Source organism: Protopterus annectens, chromosome 13.part0 (genome assembly GCF_019279795.1).
Source record: "Protopterus annectens isolate FY-2018-M chromosome 13.part0, PAN1.0, whole genome shotgun sequence".
Lineage (NCBI taxonomy): Eukaryota > Metazoa > Chordata > Ceratodontiformes > Protopteridae > Protopterus > Protopterus annectens.
The window spans coordinates 468,754,830-468,780,490 of NC_056747.1; the positions used below are offsets into that span (position 1 = coordinate 468,754,830).

Genomic DNA, 25,661 nt, shown 5'->3' on the forward strand with positions numbered 1-25,661 from the left:
CAGAATCGTCCGCAAATGGGGTCAGCCTTGCTGCGACCTTTTCGCAACTCCTCTCAACAGCAAGTGCGACAGTTTCTTCACTCTCTTTCCGGACACTCCCCCAGAGACGCTCTAGTTCACGATTGGCCCTAGGGACTTCTGTATGCATTCCCACCCACTAATCCCCAAACTGATTCAGAAAGCTACCGTGCTGGGTTGCAGAATGGTCCTCATTGCTCCCTATTGGCCTCGACAAATCTGGTTCCCATTCCTGCATCATCACCTTCTAGAACAGCCATAGAATCTGGACCCAGTTCCGGACCTCCTGATCCATCAGTCGGGCAGGCTGCATCAGTCTCTTCAGTCTCTCAACCTCACTGCTTGGTTGCTCCATTTCCAACCCTAGCCAGGCTTCCCAGTATTTCCAATTCAGTGCATAAGATTATCCTTTCCTCGCACAAACCTACAACCAGGAAGACTTATGCTAGTAAGTGGAAACGTTTCCCTTTCTGGGCAGAGGCTAGAAATATTGATCCCTTTACGGCCCCTGTCCATAACGTTCTGGACTTCTTAGCAGAACTTTTTCAAGTGGGCTCCTCGTCGGCCACCATTAGAGTTCAATTAGCGGCAATATCTAATTTCCATACAGGCATGTCAGAGAAGAGCATCATGTCCCATAAGCTTTGCAAAGCCTTTCTGAAAGGAACAATCTTGCTCAGGCCTCCAGTCAGGGATCCCCCGCCTCCCTGGGACTTAAATTTGATCCTAGCTTCCTTGATGCTTCCTCCCTTTGAACCGGCAGCTTCCTGTTCCTTGAAATTGCTTACTTGGAAAACACTCTTTTTGGTGGCCATTACTTCAGCGAGGAGAGTTTCTGAACTTCAAGCCCTTTGTGTTCGTCCTCCTTATCTAGTTTTCCATAAGGATAGAGTTTCACTCAGGACTAATCCTTCGTTCCTTCCTAAGGTCCCCTCTGAGAACAATTTGAATCAATCCATAGATCTACCAGTCTTTTTTCCAAATTATTCCAACAAATCTGAACACAAATTACACCAGTTGGACGTTCATAGGCAATTACATTTCTATTTGCATAGGACTGAGCAAATAAGGAAATCAGATCAACTCTTCCTGTCCTATGCAGAGGGTAAGCAGGGTCAACCAGTGTCCAAAGTAACTCTATCCAGGTGGTTGTCCTCTATTATTACCCTTATTTATCAGTTGAGGCATAAAGAACTCCCTGCTAAACCTAAAGGCCACTCTACTAGGGCTTTAGCTACATCGGTAGCCTTTCAAGCAAGACTAAAAATGGAAGCCATTTGTGCAGCGGCCACCCCTCATACCTTCATTTCACATTATAAATTGGATCTGGCCTCTAGGAGCAGAGCTGATTTTGGTTCCACTGTGCTCAAGAGTCTGTTCCGATGAGCCACCCAGGACTAAGGTGCTAGGGATGCTGTCCCAACCAGCAAGAATGAAGGCGAGAGAGACAACTTAACATTAAGAAGTTATGTACCTACCATAACGTTCCATGTTAGTTGTCTTCTTCTCGCCTTCTTTCTTGCGTCCCACCCTCCATCCCCCTAGCCTAGATGGACCGAGAAGAGTTCTCCTACCAGTCTCATCACTGGCCGAGTCTTTACCGTTTTATGTCCTCTACCCTTTTCTTCAGCCCTGTAGCTGAAGTCTTGTTATAGGGACAGTTTGTCCTACAATTGTATTATTATGGTGGTAGGTCTTCCAAACGAGATCTGGGGGTCTAGCGCCAGGCATTGTGGGATAAAGGGAGGCCTCGAGCCAGTAAGTAGCTCTCGAGCTTTAGAAAATGGCCGAGTCAGAGCCGATGGTTGGCTCCGAACCCAACCAGCAAGAAAGAAGGCGGGAAGAAGACAACTAACATGGAACGTTATGGTAGGTACATAACTTCTTATTATCTTCCATGTGGACAGGGTTTCCCTCAGGATTAATCCATCCTTTATGCCCAAGGTGGTGTCTAGTGTGGCTCTAAACCAGTCCATTCATTTGCCTACTTTTTTTCCCTAATCCTCAGAATAAAGGGGAAGGATACTACATTCTCTGGACGTACACACACAGCTTAGATTCTATTTGGACAGGACTTAGCCTCTCAGAAAATCTGACCAGCTGCTAGTTAGCTTTGCTGCAGGGGCAGAGGGGAAGGCCATTTCAAAGCAAACTATTTCCAAATGGATCGCACATTGCATCCATTTCTGCTACAAACACCATGGAAAACCTACCCCACAGGGGATAAGAACACATTCCACCAGGGCTGCATCTACCTCTACTGCATTTCTCAGAGGAGTCCCTACCAGGGACATCCTGGAAGCTGCAATGTCTGTAGCTCTGTATATACTTTCACCAACCATTACCACCTGCCTATTTTTTCTAAATCCAGAGCTGGATTTGCCACACCAGTCTTACAGGGCGTTATTGCTAGCCCTAATGCTCTTTAACTACCTCCACCCTTCCTTAGGTTTGGGAATCAACCCAAATGTGATGACTGCAACAGTGAAACACGAAGAACATAGTACAATTGTACACTTACCATAAATGTAGATGTTAGAGTGTATTCACTGTTGCAGTCCTGGTTACCCTCCCTCCAGCCCCCTGACTTCTCTTGACTTTTATCTTTCCTCCTTGTTTGGCATATACTATATCATGTGTATTTGCTTTTTGCTGGGGGGGGGGTGTTCCATACCATATAATTGCCTCCTATTGTGGGGGCACCTGCATCTGGGGCAAGAAAAACTGATGTAATGGTGTCGGCTGCATGTTTTATACCCCTGAAGACCTGACGTCATGGAAAAAGCAACAGCATCCGACACAGAAATCCAAAGATTCTGGCAGGCTGAGGGCTACCTGCAGGCAGATAACCCAAATGTGATGACTGCAACAGTGAATACACTTGAACATCTACATTTATGTTAACTGTACACAACTGTACTTTTTGCATTTTGAAAAGTGGCTGCCCCTACCTAAAATATATATTTGTATATATTTAAATTTTTTGGATGCACTTCTAGTTCTTGTCATTACAGTCCAACTCCAGAACAAGAGAACAGTTCACTTCATATTGCATTCTGTTTGCCCACTTGGCTGTTTTAAACATAGTGTTAGCAATGCTAACCCGTGTCCTGAGGGTGAGAACAGGTGAGAACATAAATGCTGTTACAGTAGCTTAGTACACAGATAATGACTTCAGGTAGGAGGGGATCCCCATTCTTCACATTCCTCATCACTCTGTATGATTCAAAGTTCTGACAAGGACTACTTTGTAGAGCAGGAGCTAAGCGAAGTGTCATGTTTGAACAGGTTTTTCATATTGGAATGCAAGCAGAACTGTTATAATCAAATTGTTTGACTCGACATGATTCCTTAAATGTTGCCACACTTTCTTTTTAGTCTTTATTGCAACTTTGTTGTGAATTATATTTAGTTAGGGGTGGGGGAAGCATCTGAATTGTATTAGGGAGATTGGGGCTTCCCCAACAGTATGTCTTCAGATGTGCGTCAGTCATGTCATATAGAAGTACATATCTTGAATCCTTTGTTTTATCTTGTATTAACTAATGTTTCTGCAGACTCATTTCTTCTCAGAAATTTACTTGAGGACAGACTTTGATTTTATTTTCATTTTTCCTTTTTGCAGACTGTTAGCATTAACAAGGCCATCAATACACAAGAAGTGGCTGTCAAAGAGAAGCATGCAAGAAATATCCTTTCCAGTCTGTGTGCAATGCAAATTCCAACACTTCTGATTGCGAAGTAAAGGTCATCTGTGGTTTGCAAGAGGGGTTACTTCTGTCAAATACCACATTTCTGTTGATTAACTTTGTCTTTTTATATTGTTTGTTGATTTTCTTTTGTGCTTGAGCTTGCCTTTTACTTGATTCATATTTTTAGCTGCAAATTAAGCTCCTCTGGTTACCTGACCCTGAAGAATAGACCCGGGAAAAAATACTCCTCAAAGTGCTGCATAATTATTGACTGTGTTATGGTATTAAATCCAGGTATATGCAAGGTGCATGCAAGATGATTTAGGTTACCACCCCTTTTGTTAACTCAGACCCTGTTTTGGCAATTGTATTCCTGCAAACTGGGCAACAGAGTGGTGTAATGGGTAGCATTGTCACCTTAAAGCAAGAGGCTCTCTTGTTTGATTCTGGTCTGATATTGTGTTAGATCATGTAGAGAGTGAGATTAGAAGCTTGCCATGACTTTATTTTCTGTATTGTTTGCTTTTGTGAGGATCATTTGCAGGGGTACACTAAACTTCAGAGGCTTATTTCAGAACCTGCTGTTTCAATGCAGAGAAATAGGAGCAATGTTTGCCAGACTGTATGGATTTCTCCAAGTTATTCTCACTAGGGGTAACATAATTATTAGCCATGGGATAGGTAAGGTCAATCTGACACCAAACAGGATAGATTAGTTCAAGCATCAAAAGGGAAACTGGCCAAGTTTAAAATGGCCTGCAATACTCGCCAATGAAATTGTTCTTATCTGGGGTACTTTCTGTGTAAAGTTTACATGTCCTCCCTTTGTTCTTGTGCATCAGTATCCTCCCCCTTCCCAAAAAAATATGTTGGGTGAATTGAAGAATTACCCATAGATGTGTGTGGGGTACATGTTTGTGATAATGAAGAAAGGCTTGACAATCTACTTCCATTCCCTATTTGTTTAATAAACTCCAGACATAATGCCTAGGCATAGAAAGCTAGTGAAGTCCTGAAGCCAGAGCAGTGGGATCACAGCACCGATTGTAGAGTTGACCCCAAAATTTTTTTGGAGACGTCCCTATTGCTCAGTGCTTCATCCCTTGACAACTCTGTTCCAAAGTGCTCCTCAGAGTCGTCAGCCCTTGGAGTCGAGATAGCTAACGATTCTGCCCTTTTAAGTGACTCTTCTTGGTTCCATTGTCTGAGCCTGCTTTCAAGGCCACTGAGAGGGCCTTGGCTGAACCAAGATGACTGGTACACACTCAGAATTTGGATCCATCCAAACTCCCTCTAAAGACTGCTGTTACTTCCTCTCATTCTGGTAGATAGGGACAGAGATGGAACCTATAAGCTTCAAGACCACTCTGCATTCGAGCTCCACTTCCAACTATAGTATATCTTCAGACGTCCCAAGGCACATTCTTGGCATAGGACTTTGAATAGGAAACATATTTACTCCTGTCCTGAGTCAGTCACAGAAAACACTGACTTGGATGAAGGAGAAGGTTCCCCAAGACCCTTTGGAGACATGCTTGAATTCTAGTTGCCCCAAAGAAAGAAAACATTGGGCCAAGGGTCCCCCTGTAGATGCCATGATGATAACAGCAGCCACTAAAAAGGAACTGTCCAAATAAAGTTCCTCTATTCATCCCCTTAACATGGAGTCAAGCGTGTTGGGCAGACTAGGGAAACAAACTTAAGTTTCAGCCATGTTTTCTCTTCACACGCTGAACCTTATGGCACATTTGACACATTTCCAGAGGAATTTGATCAAGGAGCTATCACATTCTCTGGCGGGTAACTTACCTTCGGATAGCCAGAAATCCTAGGTAATTAGTTATTTATCCTGCTGTCATCCTTGAATGTTAGCTATCCAAGGAAGCAGGCACAGCCCGAGCAGCCGGCACAGGTATTACCGTGCAACGTCATGTCTGAATGCGGCTCTGCAACTCCACACAAAGCTTTGAGATGTCATTCATAAATGCCCCATGATGGTTCCACTTTATTTGAACTAAAAGTCAAGGAAACTCTTACCAGGAGTGAGCATGATGGTAAGACCTTGTCTGCTGTTAGAAACCATTTTTCAACTCCTCAGAGATCTTTCACTAGGAATCAAAGAGGAGGAAGAAAAATATGGTTCAAAAAAATATCAAGGTTTTCATCTGGATACTACTGGGGATAGGCCTCATGGAGGCAGAGATGGAAGCAACCACATGGGATGTCACCTTTGAGGCAGAGGTAGTCTGCAACACCAAGGTTTCCATGGACTTTCACAGAGAAACCTTTTAGCGTCCCTGAATATTTGCATGACTACTGCACTCTGGAGACGGTTGGGAGTGCTTCTGCTTACATCCTTTAGCCTGGCAAGTTATAACTACCAATTCTTGGATGCTAGGGATTGTTACCAGAGGTTATACAGCGCATTTATCAGAACCCCCAAAGATAACTCGAAATATTCCCAATACTCCACCCAATCATTTGAAGTCTGCAGAACCAGAGCTTGTAAAGTTGCTGGACAAGAGTCATCCAGTCAGTCCGCCCAAGACCAGTGAAGATCTGGAGTCTATTCATGGTTCTGTTTAGTTCCAAAAAAGACAGGAACCCTCGGACCAATATTGGATCTCTGCAGTCCAGATAAGTATGTAAAACATACAAAATTCTTGGATGGTCAAGGTACAGTCCATTTTACCTCTGCTGAAGAAGGACATTTGGATGTGCTCTGTCAATTTGTAAACACCTATTGTCATACAAAGAACCAGTGGCAATCCCAACAGTTTCTTTTTTTTTCTGACTGGAAGCTAGCCAGTATCAGTTTAGAGTGCTGCAATTCTGTCTCAGCACACCTCCCTGGATGTTTACCAAGATTACTGCTCAATATCTGAGTTGTTTGGCTTCTGCTACATACCTACAATCAACTGCATTACTAGCTGAGTTAAGTACAAACTTGCAGTGTTAAAGATTGTACTGTGTTTTATTTTATTTTTCTGTGTATTTAATTGTTTCATTTGTCTGTGTCTCTCTGTAGTTATTTATTTTTCTATTTAATTGTTTCGTAGAATACTGTGGTCTCTCTCTATCTCTGCAGTTAGTTTTCCACCCGCCCTCCCTGTTCTTGTTGTGGTATTAATCTTGTTGGCTTTGGAAGTGCCTGCCCTTCCTGTAAATTTGTGTTTGAACACTCCTCCTGGGTCTGTCTCATTTGCTCACTCAACCGAGTACATTGAGATCATATTTTGACTTCAGACTCTCCTACCATTCCCATCTGTTCAGCTCTATTTCAGCTCTATTCCAGTCTAGTGTCACTGGCTCATCCTAGCTAATACAGAGAAAATATTTGTGAAGTGCAAGCCACTTAGGTCCTTAATTTTGAATTATCTTCTGTTTCTCCTTTCTCCCTTTCCACTTTCCAAAAAAAAATTTTCTAAGCTTGTTTCTTGCCTTTCTTGTAACTAGATTAGTCCAGATACAGGTTTGCTGTAACCGGGACTGTTTGTAAGCTTCTGCGCCCCCAAAGCCTTTTTGTGTTGGAGGGAAGCCTTCTAGCTTATCAGTGGGAGTGGTAAGCACTAGGTAGCCTATCTACCACAAGAGTGGATTCTGGCCCAGAAATTGTAGTTTATTGGCTCTTTGGGCAGTTTTTTCCATCTCTTTCAACTTTCTGGTTTAAAAGCCTGCATTTGCACTTGTTTCCCACCTTTTCTGTGACTAGTCTAGTCCAGATACAGATTTGTGGTATCCAAGGCTGTTTCATAGGTTCATAGGTTCATACTAGGCTATCTGCCCTGGGGCATTTATAAGCCTAGCCCGATTGTGTTTGGTTTATGCCACCCCTTGATTTGAGTATACTGTGCCCTTTTTAAAGTTTAGTTTACTGTGCCTCTGTCTAATAGTGATACGGAAGTAATCCCCGGGACAAACCTACGATCCCCCATCCACTCATCAAGATTCTTCTTGAAGAGAGTCAGTGAGGTGCTCTGCCTAACATGAATTGGAATTCTGTTCCAGAGCGAAGGGAGCCTCTGGGTTATGAATCTGTCCCTCCAGCATGTTCTATTTATTTCTGTGCTGAGGTTCAAGTCCCTCGAGCGTGTGTCTCTAGGGGATTTAGATTTACTGAGGTGGAGCATGTCCATTAATTCTGGGTAGGACATAGCTTTATATGTCAGACATAGATCGCCTCGAAGTAGGCGGTATGCAACTGAGTAGAGCTGGAGTTTTTTTAACCGAGCAGCATATGGCATCTGTTTGAGTCCCTTGATCCTCCTGGTGAGGTACTTTTGGGGTCTTTCTAATTGCTGCAGGTGTCGGGTAAGGTACATCCCAAATGTATTCTATGATGGGCCTGATGAGGGATGAATAAAGGGGCACGATTACCTCTCTTGATCTAGATGTGAATCCTTTCATGATGAGGTGGGCTATGTAGAAGGTCTTTCTAACCACTTTGGCAATGTGGTTGTCAAAGGAGAGATTGCTATCAACTTGGGTCCCCAGATCCCTAATTACTTTCTCTGTACTTAATGGGTTACCACCTATGTGGTAATTTGTGGGCACATTGTTTTTGCCAAAGGGTATGACTATACACTTTTTGGCATTTAGCTTTAGACCATGGCTCTGGCACCAGTTATCCGTCTCTGCGAGACCTTTTTGAAGGATATTTGTGTCAGCTGGAGAGTCGATTATGGCACCCAGTTTGCAGTCATCTGCAAACTTGGTGAGCCATAGTCCTCCCACGTTGGCCTGTACCTCAGAAAAGAAAATACCGAACAAGAGAGGTCCCAGGACAGAACCTTGTGGGACGCCACTTGTGACCGGTTTCGAGTCTGACATGGCTCCAGCAACTCTGACTCTGTGGGTTCTGTCTTTGAGCCAGTTTGCGACCCATCTTGTGACATAGGGGTTTATATTTAGGCTGGATAGCTTATCTATGATGCCCGAGTGGGGTATTGTGTCAAATGCCTTTGCGAGGTCCAGATAGGCTGTGTGGACTACCTTCCCTTCATCTATGGCCTTGATGACTGTTTCGAAGAAGTCGACCAGGTTCAAAAGGCAGGATCTGCCCTTGACGCCAAATTGGGTAGGATCTAGTGTCTGTAGGTCCCCAATGTCTTTGTTTATGAGTTCCATGATGATCCTCTCCATAGCCTTGCAGACTAGGCTAGTCAGGCTTATGGGGCGATAGTTTCCAGGGTCCGTAGAGGCACCACCTTTGTGGAGTGGGACCACTGTTTCTGTACGCCATTCTTTGGGCACATATCCTGTAGCGAGGCTGAGATTGTACAGCAGTTTTACTTGAGGGATTAGTTCTTCTTGGAGTTCATGTAGGACGCAACCCGGGACGCCATCTGGTCCCATGGAAGCAGTGTTTTTTGCTTTGGAAAGGGCAGCCTTCACCTGAGCATCAGAGATGTTTGGGAGGCTGCACTCTGCCGGGATAGATACTTGCTCTTTTGGGGGGGGGGGGGTTGAGTCGTTTGCACTGAACCTGTCTGTCAGGATATTGGCGATGTCTGTGGGTTCAGTGTATTTTTTTGTTGTTTAGAAGCAACTCAGAACAAGTCTGGGAGTTGCATTCCAGGTTCCTACCATAACTGAAAAAAGCCTTATGATTGTCTTTAGTGTCCTGTGCAGTTTTTCTCTCGAAGCTGGCCTTGGAGGATTTCATGAGGGATCGTAATTTTTTGCTAGTACTGATCAGAGATGCCTTCCCTTTTAGGGATTTTGCTCTATCATGTAGTAGCTTCCTCCTTCTGTTGTACAGTTTATTTATGGCTGGGGTCCACCAGACTGGACGCCTGCCTTTGGATGATTGGGTCTGGATTTTGTTTGGGATAGCATGATCCATGCATTCCTGGAGATGTCCGTAGAATGTGTTTATATAGGATTCTGCAGTTTGGGCCGTAGTTTCCACTGGCCCTGGGGCCTTGAAGGATTCCACTTTGGTTTTGAGAAGTGTGAAGTTCGCTTTTGAGAAGTTTTTCACTGTGGTTTTCTGGGCTGGGGCTGGGGTCGGGATGTGGATATCTAGTGAAATTAATTTATGGTCTGATCTTACCAATGAGGGATATACTTATGGTATGGAGCATAGAGTCCCCATGTTGGTAATGATCAGGTCTAGTATGTTATCCCCTCTTGTGGGAGTGGTGACTAGTTGTTCCATAGCATTTGAGTTTATATATTCCAGGAACCTTTGGGCTAAGGTGCTGGGGCTTGAGTAATGCTCCCAGTCTTTGGGTAGTTGAAGTCGCCCAATATAATGGTGTTCGGAGAGATCTTCATGTTCTCCAATGTTTTCAGGAAAGCTGAGTGGGATTCGGAGAGGGTGGTCTGTAGGATGCTATAAACTGAAAAGCAGTCTTGCCCATTGACAGTTGCACATGGATGGTCTCCGATACTTTGTGCAATGCCACTAACCTGGAGGTGTGGATATCCTTGATAAGTATGGAAACTCCCCCTCCTTTTGTGGTTCGGTCTGGGTTTTGGGGCCGAAAAGCATGATATGAGGTATAACCTGGTAGTGCTGGGGTGCTCTCTGGAGCCTTGAACCAGGTTTCTGTCACTGCACAGATATCGATGTTCTCCATACTGAGGAGAGCTTCGAGTGCGTGCATCTTGAGGTTAAGACTTCTGGCGTTTAGCAGCATTACCCTTAGTTTCTTGTTCCTTGTGCTGTCTATGGAGGTGGGTTTGACTTTTGAGCCTTGCCTAAAAAAGGCACTATGGAGATGGCAAGAGCCTTTGCCAATATCCGAAAGCCCGGGGGTGACAGGTGCAAGCCGTCCCTAGCGAAGCAACGTGGCTTGTCGAGCATGTCATCCCAGGCTGACAAACACTGGATCCCCTTTGAATAACACCAAAATTGTAGCCAATTGTTAAAATCGATCATTTTGTCTTTATACTGTGGCATCATTCTAGATGAGGGTAAGATGCTGCTCAAGGTCAGGGTCGTACCGGCCTGGGCTACATGATCAGAGAGCTCCTCTATGTCTCTTTTCATGTAGTCGAGGGAGGTACGTCTCAGGTCATTCACGCCAGCATGTACAATGACTGAGTCATATTTGTATTTGCTTTGGAGTGACCTGAGTGCTTGCGTTATGTGGCTGATCCTAGCGCCCAACAGGCAGCTCACTGTGACCTTCTCTTTATTCAGCCTGGTGAGCGGGACGTCAGTGTGTCTGACAATAGAGTCACCTATTACAAGAGTATCCGGTGTGTTATTCAGCCTTAAGGGCTGTGACTGCTTGGCACACTGACTTTGTGTGCTATGTGTTGTACGTGTTTTGTTTTGGGGTAGCGTTTGCTTGGATGTCTGCTTTGGAGGTCTCTGTTGCTTAGATAGATTTTTATTTAGAGCCTCCGAGTATGTATTTGTGTTTTTATGTGTTTGGTTCGCTGTTGTGGTGGGACTATGTGATACTGGAATTGTGTTGTGTGAGGTTACCTTCTCCTCCTGACTGGTTACACCAAGTTTTGAGATGAGACAGCTCAGCCTCCAGTTTGGCTATATGGTTGCATCTCTCACATATATTTGAACCTATTTGGAGGAGGAGAGGGTTGTCCGTGTACATGAGACAGTTGTAACATTGCCTCAAAATTCCCAGATTCACCAGCTGGACTGGAGAGTAAACCATTGACTGACCTTTGGACATGCTAGAGTAATATAGGGAACTGAATTAAAACGGACCAATAGGGGACACGGTAATCGTAGAGAGTATAAGAGTAAGTAGTGCTTATGGTTTATTAGTGCTAACTTGTAAGATTACTTATTTGGACCAGTGAGGGGCCTTAGAATGAGAATATGGTGCTTAATTTGAGAGATAGAGCAGTTCTAAGGGAAAAAGTGAAGAGCAGACTTTGTGGAGCCAGGAATAGTTTAAAGCCAATTAGGCGGCGCTGCTCGATGTTGCTCTATGCGCAAAAACGCTCAAAAGAGGGTTTTAAGAGAGGGAGATCAAGGAGTTTGGAATTGACCCAAAATGGCCAATAAAACTACAGTTTCAAGGCAGTAACCACTCCCTCAGGGGCAGGCTGCTCAATGTTTATCACTGCCACTGATGAACACAGAGACTTCCCTTTAGCCCAAGCAAACAATGGCCTCCAAGAAACTTACAAACAGTTCAGAACAGCAAATCTGTAACTGAACTTTTTTAAATCTCAGAAAAGTGGGGGAAAAAGCAAGATTTTTTTGGTTTTTTTTTTGTTTTGTTAAGGAAAGCAGAGGTTCACAAGTATCAACAAGTTAGAACAGTGCAGTAAATGACCCCACACTTGAGTACTAGGCCAGGGACAGATTGTAAGCTAGGCCAGAGACAGATTGTAAGCTTCTGAGCCCCCAAAGCCTTTTTGTGTTGGGGGGAAGCCTTTTAACTTATCAGTGGGAGTGGTAAGCACTAGGTAGCCTATCTACCACAAGAGTGGTTTCTGGCCCAGAAATGATAGTTTATTGGCTGTTTGGGCAGTTTTTCCATCTCTTTCAACCTTCTGGTTTAAAAGCCAGTGTTTGCGCTCATTTCCCACCTTTCCTGTAACTAGTCTAGTCCAGATACAGATTTGCTGTTTCCAGGACTCCTTGTATGCTTCTGAGCCCCCTCAGCATTTCTGTGTTGGAGGGAAGCCTTCTAGCATATCAGTGGGAGTGGTAAGCACTAGGTAGTCTATCTGCCACAAGATCCAGGTACCGATTCTTAGTTTTAGCACTTGAATTTGCTTATTCGTGCTCAGCACTTGTTCAGAACTTGTTGTTAGCACTAAATAAGCTACAAATTACTACAGCACTCAACTTTCCTCTTTATCTATAGGAAAACAGTTTTTGTACTTACTTTCCTCACTTGCTTAGGGAAAAACAGCTCTTATACTCACTTTCCTCACTTGTCTAGAGGAAAGTAGTTTTTTATTCAGGCATGTCCAAGATTCAGCTCCCAGTGTTCTCTGCTGTCTATCTGATGAATATGGGCATCTTGAGGCAATGTAGCAATTGCCTCATGTACACAGACAACCCTCTCCTCCTACCACCCAACACCACAACCTGTGAGAGATGCACATATCTAGCCAGACTGGAGGTAAAGCTCTCTCCAACCAAGACTGATCTTGAAAGTCAAGAGGAGAAGGTAAACACTTGCACCACACCACACTTATCACAGTCCCACTAAACCTACACCACCAAAATCCTCACATAGAAACACAAAAACATTCGCAGAGGCTCTCAATAATAATCTGCTCAAGCAACAGAGACCTCCAAAGCAGAAACGCAAGCAGCCTCCACCCCCCAACACAACCCAGTTGACACATAGCCCACAGACTCCATGTGCCAGTAAACCACAGCTCATAAGGCAAACCAGCATACCCAGCACACTAGTCATAGGTGACTGTATAGTCAGGCACACTGATGTCCCACTCACCAGGCTAAACAAGGAGAAGATTACTGTCAGCTGCCTGTCGGGTGCCAGGATCCGCCATATAACCCACGCACTCAGGTCACTCCACAAGTATAAATATGACGCTGTCATTGTCCATGTTGGTGTGAATGACCTGAGACGTACCTCCCTGTACTACATGAAGTGAGACATGGAAGAGCTCTCCGATCTTGTAGCCCAGGCAGGTATGACCCTAGCCCTGAGTAGCATCCTGCCATCGCCCAGAATGATACCACAGTACAAGGACAAAATGATTGACTTCAACAATTGGCTAAGCTTCTGGTATCATTCTAAGGGGATCCAGTATCTGTCTGCCTGAGACGACATGGTCAACAGACCACGATGCTTTGCCAGAGATGGCCTGCACCTGTCTCCCCTGGGATTCCAGATACTGGCTAAGGCTCTTGCCACCCCTATAGTGCCTTTTTTAGGCAAGTTTCAAATGACAAATTCACCACTGTAACAGGAGCAGGCAAGCAAAAACTAAGGGTAATGCTATTCAATGCTAGAAGTCTAAATGTCAAAATCCACTCACCTGAGGCACTCCTTAAAATCGAGAACATCGATATCTGTGCAATAACTGAGACCTGGTTCAAGGCTCTAGAGAGCACCTCTGCATTACCAGGCTATAACTCATACCACACATTTCGACCATCTGACTGGGACCAGAACACCAAAGACGGGAGTGTAACCATATTCATTAAGGATATCCACATACCCAGGCTAGTTGCGCAGCATAATGCATCCGAAGTTATCCAAGTGCAACTAACTCTGTGCAAAACTGCAATCCAAATTGTAGCTTGCTACAGATCCCCCACCATGCCCCAGGATTCCCACTCCTCTTTTCTTGATATACTGGAAAATGTTAGGGCTCATCCAAAACCCTAATAATGAGCGATTTCAACTACCCCACCATTAACTGGGAAAACTACTCGTGTACCAACTCCTTCGCTTAACGCTTTCTGGAATTCATAAATTCCAATGCCCTGGATCAACTTATCCACACCCCTACTAGTGGCAACAGTATCCTAGACCTAGTCATTACCAACATGAGTGACCGTTGTTCCACACCTGAAATCAACTCCTCGTTGGTCACATCTGACCATAAGCTAATCACCCTAGATATCTGTATCCCTCCCCCACCCACTATTAAGGAAACCACGGTAAAAAATTTCTCCAAAGCCAACTTCATGCTTCTTAAGACAGAAGTGATGAACTTCATGACACCTATGCAGATGGACAATACAGTTACGACTGCTGAATCCTACACACATGCAATCTATAAGCACTTACACGAGTGCATGGATCGTGCTATCCTCCAAAAAAAAGGAAGCAATTTGGTGGTCCCCTGCCATAAACAAACTGTACAACAGAAGGAAGAAACTGTTGCAAAAGAGAGTAAAATCCCATGAGTGGAGGAGCTCCCTGGTCAGCCTCAGTAAGAAGCTGAGATCCCTTATAAGGTCCTCCAAAGCTAGCTACGAAAACAAAATTGTCACTGATTCTAAGGGCAACCACAAAGCATTCTATAGCTATGTCAAGAATCTCAATGGCAACACCCAGATCTACTCTGAGTTGCAGCACAATGGCACGAAAATTACAGAACCAACTGATACTGCCAACATCCTGGCAGATCGGTTCAGTGCTAACTTTACCCCCCTATCACCATCTAAAGGGCCTATATCTGTACAGGAAGAAAACAGTGTCCCTGTAATCACATCTATGCAGGTAAAAGCTGCACACTCTAAAACCAAAAACACAGCATCCATGGGACCATTCAACATCCCAGGCTGCGTTTTACATGAACTTCAGAAAGAAAGTGGCTCCCCACCTAAGCATCATGTTCAATCATAGTCTCATGTCAGGCTTTGTGCCCATTGAATGGTGCACAGCACCAGTTATCCCATTCCACAAAGGGAAGCCACCACTGATCCTGGGAGCTATCGCCCTATTAGCCTGATGAGCCTGATCTGCAAGGCCATGGAACTTATCATGGAACACATAAACAAAGACATTGGTAACCTCCAAACTCTGGATCCCACCCAGTTCGAGTTTGTCAAACGCAGATCATGCATTCTGAACCTGATCGACTTCTTTGAGGCAGTCACCAAAGCTGTAGACGAGGGTAAGGTGGTTCACACAGCCTATTTTGACCTCGCCAAGGCTTTCAACACCATCCCCCATTCTGAAATTATAGCTAAACTCACTAAACTAGGTATAAATCCCTACATCACAAGATGGGTTGCCAACTGGCTCACTGACAGAACCCATACTGTAAAAGTTGCAGACTCTAAGTCTGACTTCAAACCTTTGACAAGTAGAATACCACAGGGTTCAGTCCTGGGACCTCTCCTGTTAGCCTGTACTTCAAAGAAGTAGATACCAAACACAGAAGGCCTCTGGCTAATGAAGTTTGCAGATAACTGCAAACTAGGAGCCATAGTCGAGTCCCAATATGATGTGAACATCCTACAGAAGGGTCTTACTGAGACAGATGCCTGGTATCAGAGGCATGGCCTCAAGCTCAGTGCCAAAAAGTGCATTGTCATCCCTTTTTGTAAAAACTCTGTACCCATGAACTACCACATAAACGGCAGTCTACCTAACGCCGAATGTGTGATGAGACCTTGGGACCTAGGTGGACAGTAGTCTCTCCTTTGATAATCACATCGCCACAGTATTCAGGAAATCCTTCTATGTTGCACACCTTATCACAAAAGGGTTCTCATCCAGGAAAAAAAGAGGTCATTGTTCCCCTCTACTCGGCACTCATTAGACCCATTATAGAGTATAAAGCCCCTTTTGGAGTATACCTCACAAGACATCTTCAGCAGCTGGAAAGGCCACAGAAGTACCTCACAAAGAGGATTACTGGCCTCAAACAGATGCCCTACACTGACCGTCTCAGAAAACTCCAGCTTTACTCTGTAGCATATCGCCTACTCCGAGGAGATTTATTTATTTATTTCCAGTATGATCTCTGCCTCACATATAAAGCTGTGTTAAACCCAGAACTGTTGGACATGCTACACCTTAAGAAATCCCAATCCCTCAGAGCTACATGCTCTTGGGACCTAAACCTTGTCACCATAATAAACAGGGCATGCTGGAGGGGATAGATTTCTGTCCCAGAAACTTCCTATACTCTGGAACAAGCTACCCATCTATGTCAAGCAATGTTCCTTATTAGCACTCTTCAAGAAATAGCTTGATGAGGGGATGGGAAATAGGAAATACACCCCGGGCATCACTTCTGTGGGTCTGCTCGACAGGGGCACAGGAAATTAACTTTCTTGGGTGGCGTAAGCCAGGGAACCTTGTTGGCTAGGCTTACTTAGGACCTTGAGGCGATAGCCTAGTAAGCTACCTATGAACCTAAGATAACAGAGGCTGTGACAGCCTATCACAAGCTACAAGGGATCCAGGTATTTCTATATGTAGATGACTGGCTTCTACCTGCTATCTTCAGGCATCTTCTTCTGAGATATCAGTCATTCCTATTTTATCTAACAACTCACTCGGGCATTTTAGTAAACATCAACAAGAGCAAGCTATCTCCTATGCAATCCATAGACGTCATAGGTTGCCACGTAGGCACAGTTCATCACATAGCAAAACTTCCTTAAACATGGGTCAAATCAATAAGATCTGTAGCTCACCAGGTGGTAAAACATCAGACCATAAGCTCAACTCATCTTGTACTTCCTATGTGTAATGGCTTCCTCTGTAGTGATGGTTACTTTAGCCAGGTATCACATGAGAGTTCTGCAATAGACACTAGTTGTACAGTAGTCAAAAAAACTGTATCTCTTCCACATCAGCGTGCACCTAACTTAGGTCTGCAAAGGCCACATTCAGTAATGTAGTTAAGTAACTCAAAGCAGACATTTTCCTTCCTCTAACACCCACGGCCAAAGTGACCACTGACGCTTCCCTTCTTGGGTTGGGGGTACTTCGAAGGGAAGACCTTCCAGGAAATATGTTCATCAATAGAGGCCAGTTTTTACATCATTATCTTGGAGTTGAGGGTGGTCCTCCTTATGTTGCAGGCATTTCAGGACCTTCTGCCCCAAGAATGTGATTGCCATACCTTCAGACAATGTCAGTGGTTTGGTACATCAACAAACAGGGTGGAACATGCTCATAGCCACTTTGCTGAGAAGACATGAAAATTTGGCAGTGGATGATGTCTTCAAACTGCTTTCTTGTAGCAATGTACATACCTGGGACATCCAACATCTTAGAGGACAAATTGAGCAGAACTATACTATTGCCTCACAAGTGGTCTCCCAACAAAACAATGTTAATCAAGATTTTAAGCCACTGGGGCCAACCTTGCTGCGACCTTTTGCTTCATACCTAAACAAGTGCAGAGGTTACGTCGCCCTCATATTTCCACAGTCACCCAGAGATGCTGTAGTCCTTCCTTGGCCCCCAGGTCTCCTATATGCATTCCTGCCAATTCCCCTTATCAACAAGGTCATTCATGATAGCTGTGGAATGCAAGATCAGGGTAATGCTCGTTGCTGCCTTCTGGCCTCGCAAGTATGGTTCCCCTTTCTTTGGCCTCATCTAGTTCACCCACAATGGGTTCTGGATCCATTTCTGCATCTCCTAAATCACCTACTTTCTTCCCCAGTAGTTTATATCACATCTTCCTCTCAAAGAAACACAACCAAAAATACTTAAGCAAATGGAAGCATTTTTCCACCTGGGCTTTTTCTAAGGTACTGGACCCATTTTCAGCTCCTCTACCAGAAATTTTGCAGTTTCTTTTGTAACTGTATTCATGGCTGGGTCAACTTACGCTACAGTTCAAGTACAGTTATCAGCCATTTCAAACTTTCACTTGGGGCTCAATAATGCTTATATTGCTTCCCTCAGTGACCAAAGTCTTCTTTAGAGGAATCTTTTTATTGAGACCTCTAGTTTGCGATCCAGTTCCTTCCTGAGACGTTAACATCTTACTCCAGTCTCTAACCCAAAAACCCTTCAAACCAGCAGCATTTATGGATATCAAGCTTCTTTCATGAAACACTAGTTCTGACACATGTATTTAGTTGTAATGACAACTAGAAGATAGAGGCATTTTCTTGCAAATTTCCCTTCCTAATCTTTCATAAGAACAGTGTCATTGAGAAAAAACCCTTCATTTCTTCCTAAAAGTAGTTTCAGAATCTAACTTGAACCAACAAATTAATTTACCAGTTTTCCTTCCAAATATTGCTAATAAAGGAGAAAATACTTTACATACCTTAGATGTATGCCGCGGTGGTACAGTGGTAGCATTGTTACCTCAGCAAGAGGTTCTCCCATTCGATTCTCGGCTGGGCTTGGGAGTGCCTTCTGTGTGGAGTCTGCATGTCCTCCCCGCAGTTGGGTAGCGTTCGAAAAGACATGCGTGCGTAAATGGGCATGCCTTTGTTGAAGGTTGGTCATCGAGCTGGCACCTCGGCGTTTCGTAAAAATCTACTGCCAATCATTAGCGGACCGGAGTTCCGCTGTGGCGACCCCTTACCGGGAAAAGCTGAAAGACCAACAACAACAACTTTACATGCATTAGGTGTACATAGATAGCTTAGGTTGTAGCTCCACCGTACTAAGAATTTCAGCAAATCAGACCAACTGTTTATATCCTTCTCCAAAAAAAGGTGGGACAGTCAGTATCTAAGATAACCCTTTCAAAATGGTTAGCCGCCTACATTTCATTTGTCTATGATTCACAAGGTACTGTATGTCTTTACAATCAAATCTTAAGACGCATTCTACCAGAGCAATCGCAACTTCAACAGCATTTGCAAAAAGAGTGCCTATCAGTGACATATGCACTGAAGCAGCATGGTGGTCTTCTCATACATTTGTATCTCGCTACAAGTTAAATATGCAGTCCAGAATTCGCACATCTTTTGACTTTGCCATATTGCCAGACTGCCTAAGTTTGTTGAACGAGATGAAAAGAAAACACTAATCTATCATTATGGTAAGTAAATAACTTTTGTTTCTTCTGTTGCTCAGGTCAGTACTCATGGTTTGCAGTGTGTGTGTGTGTGTGTGTGTGTGTGTGTGTGTATGTGTGTGTGTGTGTGTGACTCTGTTGATATTTCTTCCAGGTCTATGGTCACTGGTACTGTTTTGAGGAGGTTGGCATGGCAGCATTCTCGAAATCCCCTAGATGATGCTAAAATTAGATTTTAAATTCCTCATTTAAAAAGAGGTTTAGTTTTTAGTCCCTTTGCTGCAGAGGTGGTAAAAAATGTGATGAAAGGGATAAAGCTGATCCAGGGAAGAATTTTCAGCCTTCCTTTTCCAAATTTTCTAGGGGATTCTCTGACTCCTTATCCAATTTTGACAAAAAAAAAAAAAACAGAATAAACAGTCTCAACAAAACACAGGTAAACAGACACTTAAGAAGACATGGCCAGGTGGTTCCAAAAAGACCGTTTCAGACAAATGGGTCCTGAAGAGCATTCATCGAGGTTACAGTTGGGAGTGGGAGGAAATTCCTCCTTTCCAGGGATCAGTCCTCATTTCCAGATCAGAGGATGTTGTTTCCACTGGTACTTCATCACATGCTTTCCCAATGAGTGATGGAACCTGTTCCTCCTTCCCAGGTAGGAAAGGGTTTTTATTCAAAGATGTTCTTATTGCCAAAGAAAGAAAATGCTTGGAGACCAGTTCTTAATCTTTCTTTCCTAAACCTGTTTGTTATAGCACCAAAATTCAAAATGATGTCGCTTTACAACCTGTTACCTCTTTTTCCTTTTTCAAGTTTCCTGATAACACTAGACTTAAAAGATTTTTATTATCACATCCTTATTCATCCAGGCTTCAGACATTTAGGTTTTCTGTGTCAGATCACATTATTCGTTCTCTGCCTTATCTTTGGATTATCCACTGCAACAAGAGTGTTCACGAAGTGTCTAGCTCCAGTTATATCTCATTGTGGGCTATATGTTATCCACATTTTTCCATATTTAGATGACTTGTTTATCTTTGTAGAGTCTCTTTCAGTGTGTCAGAAATCTCTGTCTTGGGTGAGAGATGTCTTACACAAGCTGGGGTTCCAAGAGAAAATTCAAAAGTCTTTCTTCACTGTTTCTCAAAGAATTGTGTTCCTGGGATGTCAACTAGACACTTCAGTTTAAAGAGATTTTTTTTCCCGCAGGAAGAAATAGATCTATATCTAGATCGTTTTCCAGGGTTTTCCACTCAGACTTCAGTGTGAGGTAGTACCTCAGGATTTTCGTTCTCATGGCTTCTGTGATTTTCATGATACCCTTTGCAAGACTCCACATGAGAAAGATGCAGTGGTATTTAAAGTCTCTTTGATCCCACCACCAACACCTTTTGTCGTCAAAAGATCCATCATTTGGTGGAGACAATAGATATCCTTAAATCCAGTATCCCCTTCTCCCTTTGTTCCCCAAAACAGCCGGTCACCATAGATGCCTTGGACTTTACTTGGGGAGCAGAATCAGGAAGGATGAAATTGCAGGTTGTGTAGGATCCAAGGGCAGATGCAAGCTCATAAACATCAGAGGTACTTGCTGTGATCAAGACACACAACTCTGTAAGTCATCTTTGGTCACTGGGACCTCTTCAGGTTATTACAGACAATACCACAATCATGTGGTACATCAACAAGCAGGGGGACCCAGGTTCTACCCCCTTTGCAGACTAACCATGTTAGCTTCGGATATAGCTTCACAGCACAATTTCACTCTACAGGCATCCTGCATTCTATCAGAGCAAAATTGTGGGGCAGACAGCTGAGCAGGACCAGGGCAGACCCTCATGGGTAGAAACTAGAGTAGGAGGTCTTTCAAGATTTGATCTAGATTTGGGGAGTTCCTGAAGTAGACCTGTTTGCCTCCTCTCTGAAGAGGCAACTGGCAAAATTCTGTTCCAGGACTCTACACAATAAGGTCTGGAAGACAGATTTCTCTTCTTTTGCTTGGACCGGAATGTTTCTGTATGCTTTTCAACCATTTTCACTAATATCCAGGGTATTTCTGAAGATTAAGAAGGACTCCCCCAAGATCATTGTGGTGACTCACTTCTGGCCTACACAACTGTGGTTCTCTCTTTTGGAAATGGACAGGAGCAGTTACCACAAACTTCCTCACTGTCTGAATCTACTCACACAAGAACAGGAATGATTGATGCACCCTGACATCAGTCCGCTTCAGTTGACTGGTAGGATGCTAGGGTCTTAATTCCTTTTAGGCACCTGTTTACTGAGGATGTGCAGCAGGTGTTAATGAAGGCAAGAAAGCCTGCTACTAGAAAATTATATATTAGCAAATGGAAAAGGTTTTCTAGTTACTGCCAACAATGTAACCAGTGCCAGTTCAGGGCTAGTTCTCTGACTTTACAATATTTGTGTGAGTTATTATCCTATGGCTTTTCTTATTCCTCTATCAAAGTTCATTTGTCAGCCATCTCTGCATTGTCTACCCATGGATCCTCCACTTTCAATGCAGTGTTATGACAAAATGTTTTTGAAAGGGGTTTTGTACAAGAGGCCTCTAGGTAAACTGGGGATCTTAATTTTTTGTTAAGGTAACACTTGCTCCATTTGAACAATCTAACCTGGTTGACTTGAGGTTCTTAACATGGAAAACAGTTTTACTGATTTCTCTAATTTCTGCAAGAACAGTATCTGAGTTGCAGTCTCTTATAGTGAGTCAACCATATCCCATTTTCCACAGGGACAAGTTTTTCTTTGAGAACTAATCCTCCTTTCACCCCTTTTAAAGTGGTATCTGAGTTTACTTTAAGCCAAACTGTCCATCTCCCTGTATTTTTCATGAACCTAACAATGAGGGAGAAAGGGATAGTATCAATACCTTGGATATCCACAGACAACTCGGGTTCTGTCTTGACAGAACTAAATCTTTTAGATCTCATTTGTTAATTTCTTGTGAAGTTTGAAGAAGGAACAAACTCTCTCAAAACAGACTTTCCAAATGGTTGTCTAAGGATATTACCTTTTGTTATACTCACTGTAACAAAACTATTGCAGGGAGGGTCAAGACCCTCTGTACCAGGGCCTTGGCTTCATCTATGGCTTTTCGGAAAGGGTTGGATTCTAGAAGCTTCTACTTGGTCCTCTCTGTATACTTTTACAAAGCATTATAAGCTTGATTCCTTCTCTAGGTCCAAGTCAGGCTTTCCTAGGATCGTTCTCCAGTGTCTCCTAGCCTCTTCTCCTTCCACCTCCCAAACGTAGTAAGCTAAAGTAATCTACTTGTATAGCTAAGGCTACTGCAGCACTAATTAGTATGATGAACATAGTAGATCTTCTGTTGTAAGTTTACTTACATAAATGTACTTTCACTTCTTTGAGGGAAAATCTCAGCCTGAAATCCCCAAGTGCTGACTTTTATAGATTGCTGTCTACATACAAACACATTAGGACATTTTTTGCCTCAGAGAGATCTTAGTGTTTTGTAAATAGTTCACTTGCTAATCAGTGTTGCAGTCCACAGTGTCTGATAATAGCCTCTTTCATAATGCTGTTACGTGCTAGATTCCACATGTAAGTGCTGTAATGGACATTTTAGAATTCATTGTTCACAAGACGACCTTTTGGATGTACGGGTCTCATTGTGAAGAGATATGGAATGCATATGAAATGTTGCACAGTCCACAACAGTATATTCATTGGGGTATCCTTTGTACTATATATGCCACTGGCGTTGATCACCACAGATGTGCCCATTTTTGGGTTGAAGGTCATTATGACGGGAGATGGTTCTGGAAGCATGCTCCAGACAGAAGTCACATTTACACATCAGCATTTCAAATATAAAAATAATTCTTTAATCTGTATTAAACTTTCAGGAACTCCTTCCAAGAGGTCATCTGTCTATTTAGACAAAATGGTAGTGGTGTTGTAAACCAAAAATTGGGACGACTGCATTTTTAGCTTCATTCAGGAAAGCAATGGGAGTAGCTTTTTTTCAGTGGTTCTCATCCGTGGGGAAGGCAGTACCTCTCTCGACAAACTGAATCTGCTTTTTGATGGTGAATGTTCTGTAACTGCATCTCTTGCCAAGAGCATTTGTAAAAGTGAGGAACTCCGTTCTGCAGTTGAAGTTCCCTACCAGTGCCAAGTACTATAATTTGTCTCCAATTCCAACTTGAATAGTTAAAAGTTGGAAGGTATGATAAACTGCTGGCTTCAAAGTCTCCTGTGTGCTCTTCAGTTTTCTTGGGTAATGAAGTTAATTCAAAAGGGAAACATCCCAAGTTCAGAGTCCTTCTCATTGCTGCCTTTTGGGCTAGGCAACTGTTTTGCCATCCTGCAAACCTTCCTTTTGTGCCATCCTCTCAGACTTCTTTGCAAGATGACTCTAATACACTCTTCCAGATTTTCATGCCTTCAGACTCACAGACTGGTTGCTTCCTTTCACTGAAATGTTGATACTTGTTGCAGTACTGTTGCCTTGCCAGGCAGGGTTATACCTATCATTTCCTCTTATCAGAGACTTTATACTTGGTTAAAAAATAGTAACTGGATGATGTTTTGTGCTTGGTTCTTTGAGCAGGTTCCAGACACATTTCAGCCATAATTTTGCGATAAGTCTTACAAATGTTTGTCAAAGGCTTTGGTTATTAGAGTGAATTTGCCTATGGTCTCCAGTCTGCTTATAGAGCAAGCTTTCTCCTCTTTGTTTTCTGTTAAAATATGTATAGCTTTTCTTAGAGGTCATTTTCTTTCAGATCTGTGAACAGGGAACCTGGACTTCCATGGGACAGTTATTTCATATTGGTCAAGAACTGCATCTGCAGATCTAAAATTCATTTCCTAAATGACCTTATTTCTTGTAGGTTTTTCTTCTGCCGAAAAGGTCGCTATATTTCAGTCTTTGTCCTTTTAAGTCTTATTTCATTTTCCACAGAAAGAGACAATTTCCGTTTGAACAAACCCTTATTTCTCACCCTAGTTTGTAACAGAGCAACTTTATGCATTTGTCAATGTTGTGCACCCAGTGTTCCAATCGAGGAGTGTATCTTCTTTAACACATATTCATTGGCAGCTTGGGTGTTATGTCCGATGTTTCTATCCAAATTCTGAGAACTAGGGGCAAAGGATTCTGCATACTCTGGACTTTCATGGGCAGCTTGGGTATTATCTTGACAGAACCAAGTCCTTTAAGACCGATCAGCTGTTTGTTTCTTAAGATGGGACAAAGAAAGGACAACCCTGTGTCAAAACGGACAATTTTCCAGTGGTTGTCCTCAACTATTGCCTTTTGTTCGCATCATGGTAAACCTGTTCCAAGCAGTATTAAGGATCATTTTACCAGAGCTTTGGCTTCTTCGATGGCATATTGGAAAGGGGTGGGCTCTAGAAGTATTCTAGGGGGAGCTACATGGTCCTCTTTGTATACTTTTACTGCACATTACAAACTGGATTCTTTTTCTAGGTCCAAGACAGGCTTTGTTAGGACCATTCTCTAGGGGCACCTGGATCCATATCCTTCCTTCTTCCGGGTTGGATAGACTTTGATAATCAACCAATGTAGCCTAAATGCTACTCCCACTACTACAGTAGCCTTAATGCTACTGCAGCAGTGGGAATGATGATCATAGTACTGCTGTGTAAGTTGCATTTATGCAGTACAGTAGCAGTCCAGTTCCTCACAGCTTCAGTAGCCATATACACCCACCATCCCCTACTTCTGTATATCATTAGTTGTTGGGGTATATGGCTGTTTGTTATTGTTTATATCTTTTAAAAGTTCAGGATTGGTATGCTTCTCCTTTACTTTTGGGTAAGAAAGTTCTGAGGAAAGCTTCATTCTGACTGCTGATTTCCCTCCACAGGGCTGTCCAATTAGCCAGAGCTTTTGAAAACTGGGCTGGTTGTTGTGTTGGGCTACTGCAGCAGTGAGGAATTTGAATATCTACTGTTATGGTTAAGTTCAACTTACAGAACTGTACTTTCCAGTGGTCCCAGAGTTTTGATCTTATTTCCTCTCTACTTAGAATTTACTAAGGTTTCCATTTGCATCCTCAGTGTTTGTTAGAACTGACCAGTCTTAAGTCCGGAAAGTCCATTTCAGTTGTACCACCACCCTCATGTGTCTTTTACCATGGATGTGTTTGCTATGGGATTGGGGAGCACTTAGGTGAACAAGACAGTTCAAGATCCCTTTTTGACTCAGGAGTTTCATCTTCATATAAACATGTTGGTAACAGAAGCTGTTCTGTGTATGGTGGTGGACTTTCAACATAACTTGTCTTAGGATGTCATAGCTGTTCAGTCAGGCAAGCTTGCTGTTTTCTGGTGCATCAGGAAACAAGAATATATTCCCACATACAATGTCAGGTGGCTTGGAAAGTCTGTCAATGGGTCACTAAATTACTTGACTTTTTAATTGTGAAACTTCTTTCTTGGAGAGAGCAATTCTTTAGCAGATAAACTTCCAATGCCCCACTAATGGACCTTGAGTCCTTCTGTGACAAGAAGGATTTTCCATCTCTGTGGCAAGCCTGTGTGTGTTTCCTCCTTTTATATTCAGTGAAT

General features: G+C 43.2%; 1 protein-coding gene across 1 annotated transcript in view; it reads left to right on the top strand.

Annotated features, from left to right (window-relative positions):
• The window catches only part of HIP1 (huntingtin interacting protein 1), a 2,554,439-nt gene that overhangs the window by 382,003 nt on the left and 2,146,775 nt on the right, over nt 1-25,661 (top strand). The window contains exon 2 of the mRNA XM_044054110.1: nt 3,644-3,707. Coding sequence (XP_043910045.1) covers nt 3,644-3,707 — 64 coding nt within the window. The remainder of the gene's footprint in view (nt 1-3,643; nt 3,708-25,661) is intronic.